General features: G+C 49.5%; 1 protein-coding gene across 1 annotated transcript; it reads left to right on the top strand.

Annotated features, from left to right (window-relative positions):
- The first annotated feature begins 6,613 nt into the window (after positions 1-6,613).
- On the top strand, positions 6,614-8,369 carry ADRB1 (adrenoceptor beta 1). The gene is made up of 2 exons (XM_003787151.2): positions 6,614-8,133; positions 8,185-8,369. Exon 1 carries the CDS (start codon positions 6,685-6,687, stop codon positions 8,110-8,112), a length of 1,428 nt encoding a protein of 475 aa, XP_003787199.1. The 5' UTR covers positions 6,614-6,684; the 3' UTR covers positions 8,113-8,133; positions 8,185-8,369.
- Positions 8,370-8,674: the final 305 nt, after the last annotated feature.

The following is an 8,674-nucleotide window of genomic DNA, read 5'->3' as shown; positions in this document are numbered from 1 at the left end:
CGTCCCACTAGTGTCTTGCGGACTCTGCCCTTCTGAGCAGAGGGACTTGGCAAGCTATGCTTACTGAGTGGGTCCAGATGAGTACTTTTACAGTCTGTAAATAATGAGTAAGTTAACGACAGAAATACCTATATAATGCAAAGAAGTAGAAAAACACATTAAAGGAGGTGCCTGTTTGGTTTACTCAAAGTAGTGAGTGATCAGAGTGAAAAGAAATGTAAATGATTTGTTTGGCCAACAACCAGTGTCTTTCACTGGTTCCTTCTGGTGATTCTATTCAACTGGACAGCCCAGATGCCATCCTCCATGGCCGAATGGAAAACACAATATCTTCTTTCATTATGTTACAGGCAATCTACTGGACAAAAGCTTTTAAGTGATTCCTCAATTCCACAGGAGTTTGTAAGTACTGTACTTATTACCTTATTATACTCCCAGAATAAATGGGAGCTAAAATATTTCAAGGTATCATTCCTACCTTTCAGAACCTCATGACAAGGGTGTGGGGATTCATTTTGCTATAAACTCATCAGCTTTTTACATTATTGTTTTATCAGGAACACAGTAAAACTCTGTGTGACTGTTAAAATAAAACCTAGACTTTTCAATAATTGGCACCTCTTGTCATCACAAGCTCCAGACTTGGGCAAAATGAAGAACAAGTCCAAGCCAAACGCTTATCCTGTGTAGCGATAAATGTTCCTAATATTGTCACTAATACGTTAAGGTAAGATCTCAGCTGATCATCAATATTTTAGTCATTATACAGCTGAATAAGAACAGAATTTTTGAAAGTTGGTCTAAGTTTTGTACTGGGTACCCTTTTTCTCCTTTAAGTTATTAGTTATCACACTAAACATCAAAAACTCCTTTCTCAGCTGTGAATATTTCACTACTGAAATACTGTAAAGGAATGTATTTCAGAGAATCACATAAACAAATACTTTTTAAGAAATAATAGAGGAAATACAAAATGAGGACACAGAAAGGAGGGAAAAAAACTTTTTAAAAAAGATTTGCTAATGATAAAATCATTTAAAAACAATTCACTGTTATCCAGCCTCTGAGTCATATTAGTGTCTAGCATGAAAAAGAAAAGAGTCAAACTGATACAGGCAGTTTATCTAAGTGAACTGACGCTTCCCATACCAGCAGGTATGGTTTAAAATGTTATGATGATCAGATAAGACAGCATTGGATGCTGTACAGATATATGGTCCTATAAGAGATTTCAAGAAGCATTTCTATACATTAGTTCGTTTAATTCACACAGGGCCCTGTAAAGAAGTGAGTGGTAGTGAGTTTGTTTTAAAGGTGAAGCCAGGACAAAGGTCAAACAGAAAAGTTACAAAGCCAGGACACAAACCTGGATCTTCTGCCTCCCAGGTCTGAACCCTTTGCAAAACATCCAAATTTTGAAAAATATTATTATTGGCTCTAGCATTGTTCAATGTACTCAGTAGATATACAAGGAAGAGGAGGTAGGAGAGGAGGAGGAAGGGGAAAGGGAGGAGGGAGGCGTGGGGAGAGAGGAAAGCTTTTGAATTTTCCTAATAGTCCACATTTTGCTATGATTACACCACTGTTGTCTGTGTTTTTATAGAAAAATGGCTGGCATTGCTCGTCCCTTAAATTCTGGCTACAAAACCAGTATATATAACCTTAAGTGCCAGCCCAGATGTAGGCTATTCTTTGGTTAGTTAGCACTAAATGATTGTTTTAGGAGTTGTATTGCTTTATGGAGAAAAGTTGTATTTATTTCCTTAGCAATAGCTACTTGAGCTCTGATTAACAAATCCTTTGGTGTGTTATACCTGGATTTCAAACAGCTTTGAGGCTATTATCAGCCTCAAGGCAAATTTTGCAAACAGATTTCATACACTTTTGGGGGTTTTACTTGAAAATTTGGCCTGTCTTCTAGCAGTTGTCCAGTTAGGCTGCTTACTTTTATTTTTAACTCATTTTCTAGCAAAGCCAACTCAAGAATGGAAACGTCTTTGCCAGCCTCACGGCTTGCAGCCACGATGGGTTAGAAGCCTATTAATCACTGCTCTGCCAACTTTTAATTTGATCTAGAACTTGAAACCAGATTCAAGTCAATAGTAATTGTCCCATGCCAGAAATGGCTGGAAATACGGCATCACAAATGAAGGCTAAGGAAAAAAGGTCATTTACCCAGATATTTGTGAAGAACAGGTGGTAATTTTTACTGACGTAGGCTTGCACGGCCCCTTTGGAAAACTTCTTATCTATATGTTCCACTTTACTTACTACCAAAGAAGTATGATATAAGTTTATTCATCCCACGAGTTTAGGTTGTATTTGTAAAGTATCTTGAAATGCTTAATGAAAATATTCAGTAGGCTGTAATGATTAATGTAAATTATAAGCAACAGTGAAGAGACTGTAACTCCTAAAATGCTCATTTTTTCCCCTCCTATCTGTAAAAATGAAAATTAATGAAATATCATATACTTATGAATCAAAACTAATGTTAATTAATATAAAGCAGATACTGAAAAACATGGAAGATATAAAAGTGTATGAGATAGTCCTGGCTATCAGTGAGCTTACAATCTACAGGAGAAGAAAAAAACATAAAAATTAAATAACAACATGAGAGATGCCAAAAGGTACTATGTTGTTAATTACCACCTGAAATGTAGTAAGCAGAGTAATTACCATAGGTCCAAAGAAGAAGAGATCATTTCTAGAAACAGCAGGCAGGAAGGACTGAAAGAGAAATAAGAATCCAGCTGGCGGGCCGTGGCCTGTAGCTTAGTGGGCAGGGCACTGGCCACATACGCCAAGGGTGGTGGGTTCGAGCCCTGCCCAGGCCTGCTAAACAACGACAACTGCGGTGGGCAGCTCTTTATTCCCAGCTACTTGGGAGGCTGAGGCAAGAGACTTGCTTAAGCTCAAGAGGTTTGAGGTTGTTGTGAGCTGTGATGCCACAACACTCTACCCAGGGCGACAGCTTGAGACCTTGTCTCAAAAAGAAAAAAGAAAAGAAAAAGAAAAAATAAAAGGCTCAGCACCTGTGGCTCAAGTGGCTAAGGCGCCAGCCACATACACCTAAGGTGGCAGGTTTGAATTCAGCCTGGGCCCACCAAACAACAACGACGGCTGCAACCAAAAAATAGCGGGGCATTGTGGCGGGTGCCTGTAGTCCCAGCTACTTGGGAGGCTGAGGCAGGAGACTCGCTTGAGCCCAGGAGTTGGAGGTTGCTGTGAGCTGTAATGTCATGGCACTCTACCCAAGGGGACAGCTGGAGGCTCTGTCTCAAAAAAAAAAAAAAAAAAAGAATCCAGCCAGATTTTAAGGCTCAAAGCACTGAGACAGAAAAGGAGGGGATTCTTGGTGGAGGGGACCCAGTGAGAAAGAGTACAGATGCAAAAAAAAAGTGTATAGATTCAAGAAAGGAAAAAGAATACAGAACTGGGAGGTACAATGACATGGAGACAGGCAGAATTCTAGTGTGCGATAGTTCTGGAAAGGCCGTGTGGAACTGGACTGGGGAGAGCTTTGAACGTCAAGTCTAGGAGTTAAGGTTTCTGAACAGAAAAGCATCTTGGTCAATGCAGCATTTTAGAAATATTAACTTGGCTGTGGTGTTCCAGATTACACAGTCCAGAGCAGGCAGGACTAGAAGCCAGGAGATCAAGTAGGACCCATGGCAAACCCAGCTCTGGAGTGGGGAAGTAAGAGGCTTGGGCTGGAAATTGGCAGAAGAAGTGCACTTCCTCTCCCCTGTGCTGGTGAGGGTTTATCATCCGATATGTGAGGTCCTAAGAATGGACTCTCCTTAACAGCTGCACATGAACAATGAGGAAATCTGTATAAATTAACATGTTGAAACTTTCTTAATATTGTGCCCTTAGCTAAGCACCAAAAGAAGTAGGAATTAAAGGAGATCTGAGAACATTTTAGGTTTTTACCAGAACGCTAACTTGGCTTGAACATGGGCCATTCCAGCTTTTCTGTCAGTAAAACCCTAGCATCAAGAATTCCTGGACTCTATGCTTGTAGCCCTGTGTTGGAAGTCCTTTTAGAAAAACTTTCTGGTTTTGAATGTTTATAATTTAATGTATTTTTAATACAGAAATTCAGATTCTTGAATGAGCAGGAAAAAAAAAGTTCCAGAAGAGTTTTTCAACAATTCAAATGTCATGGCCCCACGGCCTGGTGTGTTTATACAAATGATGATCTGGTGCAGTTATTAGCAACTGGCTTCTGTGCTGAACCTCAACCAAGTTCTGGTCTTATCGCCCACAGACATGCAATGCCTTTGCCCTTCAGGGGCACTTAAGGTTGGCATACTCCATTCCAGCAACACCACTTGACAGAAAGATGGCCGGGCAGAAGGCCTCCACATTCCCTATGCCCCGCCCTGCAGCCCAGCACTCAAAGCCTTTTTCCTGGGCAGTGTCAATTTCAACTCTTTCCAATGCCTTGGCTATTTTGAGACTGCCCTTTGGGGGCCTGGAAACCAGAAGGGGAGACTCAGACTCACAGTGACTTGGGTAACAAGGGGTGCAGTCTCCTCCTCTCTACAACTTCTCTAGTTTCCTACCTCCCACCCCCAAGCTGGCAAACCTAGGCTGATAAATCCGGGGCAGGGGGTGAATAGACAAATCACTTCCCACTTGTAACAAGCAAGTGATCAGGTTTGGGCCTAAAGCAAATTCATGTGTTTGGATTTATATAAGGGAAGGTGGTTAAAGCTGCTTTAATTTATAAACTTAATAAACATGACTTTTTGCTCTTCATCTGGACAACTGTGGAAGTCAGTCTCTCTCTGCCAAGGTTAAAAGTATAAGATTGGTCGCCTCCTAATGGATGTTCCTTCCAGACCCTGTTCTTTTTATTCCAATGTTAGACTCCTATGAGCATTATATAACATTTTCATGCACCCTTACATAAACAATTAGAAGCTGTTTACTTCTCAAGGATTCAATTAAAGATTTTCCCCCAGGCCTGAGCTGAGGACATTACCAGGGTCAAGGGTAATGACTTGCAGCTCTGCTACACGAATACTCATGACTTTGTCTTCCACCCCAACTAGATAGTTCACCTGCAGCTAGGTTAACAACTCACTAATTACAAGCCTATTCACTTGCCAGCTCAAAAACCACAGATAATGGGGGTTTTTTTTATTTTAATCCTCTTGAGTATTTACATATTTTTTCTCTCATCCTTCCAAAACTAATCCCAGAATTCTGAGAATGTGGGAACTTGGGCAAAGGAGAAAACCACGCAGACTAAGAAATCTGAAATCTCAGTTCACTACGTCAGCCAAAACTGACAGCACCCTTTTTGATTGTATTGACTTGGCTCAAATTACAAAATCACAAGTAATAAAACACCAAATACAGGTGTTACTACTTTATGTGAAAAATCTCAAATGTGATTAAAATGTGCGGTGGTATCATTTTCTCTGTACCGTAAGGTTTGTTTCCCTAGGCCTCTCCCTGTGTATTATGAACACACGCTGTTGCATCATACTCACACATTTGTTAGCTGAGACTGAGGAGTGTGTATTTTTCCAATTGGTCCTCAGCGTTAGCTGTCAGAGGCACAAACCTTCGCTTCCATGCTCTTATCTACTGCGCTTGAGGTTCAACAGAAGCTCCTTGCAAGAATAGTGCCCAGAGAGCCTGCCTGACAGATGCGCAGTTGGCTCCAGCAACTCGCTGCGCTGGAAAGTTTCCTCTAACCGCTAACACCCACCTCCGATCCCCCAAGCTGCCAGCACGCAGGCTGGCTGGGTCCCCTCTAGACGGAGGAAGGATTTTACACACATCCTGTAGGCTGCCTGATCCCACAACCAACCTCGTAGCCAACCTTCTCCTACCCCAGCGGACAGGCTGTCCGAGGCGCTGTGGCGCTTCCAGGACACCAAAGTATCCTGGCGCTAAAAGGAGCAAGCGCTCTGTTCTGCAGGGAGCCCCGGCACTGGAGGTAGAGGGGTTACGGGAGAAGCTGGGATGCAGGAAGCAGAGAGCGCAGGGGTGGAGTTGGGGGGCAAAGGAGGCTCAGGAGGGAAGGGAACACAGGAGCTAGGGGAGGTTGCGGGATGGGGCGGAGACGCGAGTGAACCCCGGGCGCAGCAGGGGGCGCAGGGGGCGCAGGAGACCCCGGGTGGAACTAGCCCGCCCGGGAACCGGCGCATTCGCAGAAACTCGCCGGCACCTGGGACGCTGTAGCTCCGCGATCTATCCCGGACTCTCCAGAGCGGATCAAGTGCGGGTGGGAGGGGGTGAGAGGGGGTGGGGAGGGTAAGACCAGACGGGGGCGTGCCTTTACCCGGATTGGCTGCACCAGCCTGACGCCAGGCCCCGGGGGTTGGCTTGGGGGAGTGGGAGCGGGGTGGGGTGGGTGCTGGGTGCTGGAGCTGCGGGTCCGGCGCGCTCAGAAACATGCTGAGGTCCCGCCGGCTTTTCCAGCAGCGACAGCGGCTTCAGCGGCAGCAGCGGCGGCGGCGGCAGCGGCGGCGGCGGCAGCGACAGCGCTCAGCTCCGGCGGGAAAGGCGCCCGGCGCCGATGCCTCCGGCCCCGCGCTGCGGCTGCCCTGACCTGGCCGCGACCTCCCTCCGCTCACCCCTCCGCCCCAGCTTCTGGGGTGTTCCCCAACCACGGCCCAGCCCCGTCACACACCCCGCCCCCGGCCTCCACAGCTCGGCATGGGCGCGGGGGCGCTCGGCATGGGCGCGGGGGCGCTCGTCCTGGGCGCCTCCGAGCCCTGCAACCTGTCATCGGCCGCGCCGCTGCCCGACGGCGCGGCCACCGCGGCGCGGCTGCTAGTGCCCGCGTCGCCGCCCGCCTCGCTGCTACCTCCGGCCAGCGAGGGGCCCGCACCACTGTCGCAGCAGTGGACGGCGGGCATGGGCCTGCTGATGGCACTCATCGTACTACTCATCGTGGCTGGCAACGTGCTGGTGATTGTGGCCATCGCCAAGACGCCTAGGCTGCAGACGCTCACCAACCTTTTCATCATGTCCCTGGCCAGCGCCGACCTGGTCATGGGGCTGCTGGTGGTACCCTTCGGGGCCACCATCGTGGTGTGGGGCCGCTGGGAGTACGGCTCCTTCTTCTGCGAGCTCTGGACTTCAGTGGACGTGCTGTGTGTGACGGCAAGCATTGAGACCCTGTGTGTCATAGCCCTGGACCGCTACCTCGCCATCACTTCGCCCTTCCGCTACCAGAGCCTGCTGACCCGCGCACGAGCGCGGGCCCTCGTGTGCACCGTGTGGGCCATCTCGGCCCTGGTGTCCTTCCTTCCAATCCTCATGCACTGGTGGCGGGCCGAAAGCGACGAGGCGCGCCGCTGCTACAACGACCCCAAATGCTGCGATTTCGTCACCAACCGGGCCTACGCCATAGCTTCGTCCGTGGTTTCCTTCTACGTCCCCCTGTGCATCATGGCCTTCGTGTACCTGCGGGTGTTCCGCGAGGCCCAGAAGCAGGTGAAGAAGATCGACAGCTGCGAGCGCCGCTTCCTCAGCGGCCCGGCGCGGCCACCCTCGCCCGCATCCTCGGCGCCGGAGTCTGGCTCCCCGCGCCCCGCCGCCGCCCCGGTGGCCAACGGGCGCACCAGCAAGCGGCGGCCCTCGCGCCTCGTCGCCCTGCGGGAGCAGAAGGCGCTCAAGACGCTGGGCATCATCATGGGCGTGTTCACGCTGTGCTGGTTGCCCTTCTTCCTGGCTAACGTGGTGAAGGCCTTCCATCGCGACCTGGTCCCCGACCGCCTCTTCGTCTTCTTCAACTGGCTAGGTTACGCCAACTCGGCCTTCAACCCCATCATCTACTGCCGCAGCCCCGACTTCCGCAAGGCCTTCCAGCGCCTGCTCTGCTGCGTGCGCCGGGCAGCCCGCAGGCGCCACGCGGCTCACGGAGACCGGCCGCGCGCCTCGGGCTGCCTGGCCGGGGCCGGGCCGCAGCCGTCGCCCGGGGCCGCCTCGGACGACGAGGATGACGACGACGTCGGGGCCACTCAGCCAGCGCGCCTGCTGGAGCCCTGGGCCGGCTGCAACGGCGGGGCGACAGCGGACAGCGACTCGAGCCTGGACGAGCCGTGCCGCCCGGGCTTCACCTCGGAATCCAAGGTGTAGAGCCCGGCGCCGGGCGCAGACGCGGGACGCCCGGGGTCCCTTCCGCCCCAGCCCCGCCGCGGGAGAGGAGAGCCCGGGCGCCCTTGAACGGCTTCCCTGGGGAAAGGAGATCTGTGTTTACTCAAGATCGAAAGCAGGTGAACACGAAGCCCACAAACCTCATCTGAATCATCCCAGACAGACAGAAAAGCCAAGGACCGTTGCACAAAAAGGAAAGTTTGGGGAGGGGGTGGAGGAAGGCTCGCTGATTTTTCTTGGTTTTGTTTTGTTTTGTTCTGTTTGAGGTTCAGCCTTCTTTTGTGAGTGCGTGTGATGCATCTTTAGATCCCTCCCCCAAGTGTTTTGTGACACTTTTTCGAAGACGGGAGTGGAAATGGGGCGGGGGGCGGGGGAGACAGGAGGAGGGAGAAGCGTTAGGGATAAATGTCTATCAGCTTGGTTTCCATCTCTTTCCCGGGAACGGGAGCAGCCTGCCAGAGAGAGGGAAATGACAGTTTGTCAGGATGTTTCTTTTTGCTTTCCAGAGAAATTTCATTTTAATTCCTGTGTAATGATTTCTCCA

Source organism: Otolemur garnettii, unplaced genomic scaffold (genome assembly GCF_000181295.1).
Source record: "Otolemur garnettii isolate 467f Iridium unplaced genomic scaffold, OtoGar3 scaffold00021, whole genome shotgun sequence".
Taxonomy (NCBI): domain Eukaryota; kingdom Metazoa; phylum Chordata; class Mammalia; order Primates; family Galagidae; genus Otolemur; species Otolemur garnettii.
The sequence above is the reverse complement of the archived record's forward strand: the minus strand, read 5'-3'. Positions and strand labels throughout refer to the sequence as shown.

What these genes read in the sequence shown, in the direction of transcription:
- ADRB1 (XM_003787151.2), top strand. Translation starts at nt 6,685, where the DNA reads ATGGGCGCGGGGGCGCTCGGCATGGGCGCGGGGGCGCTCGTCCTGGGC.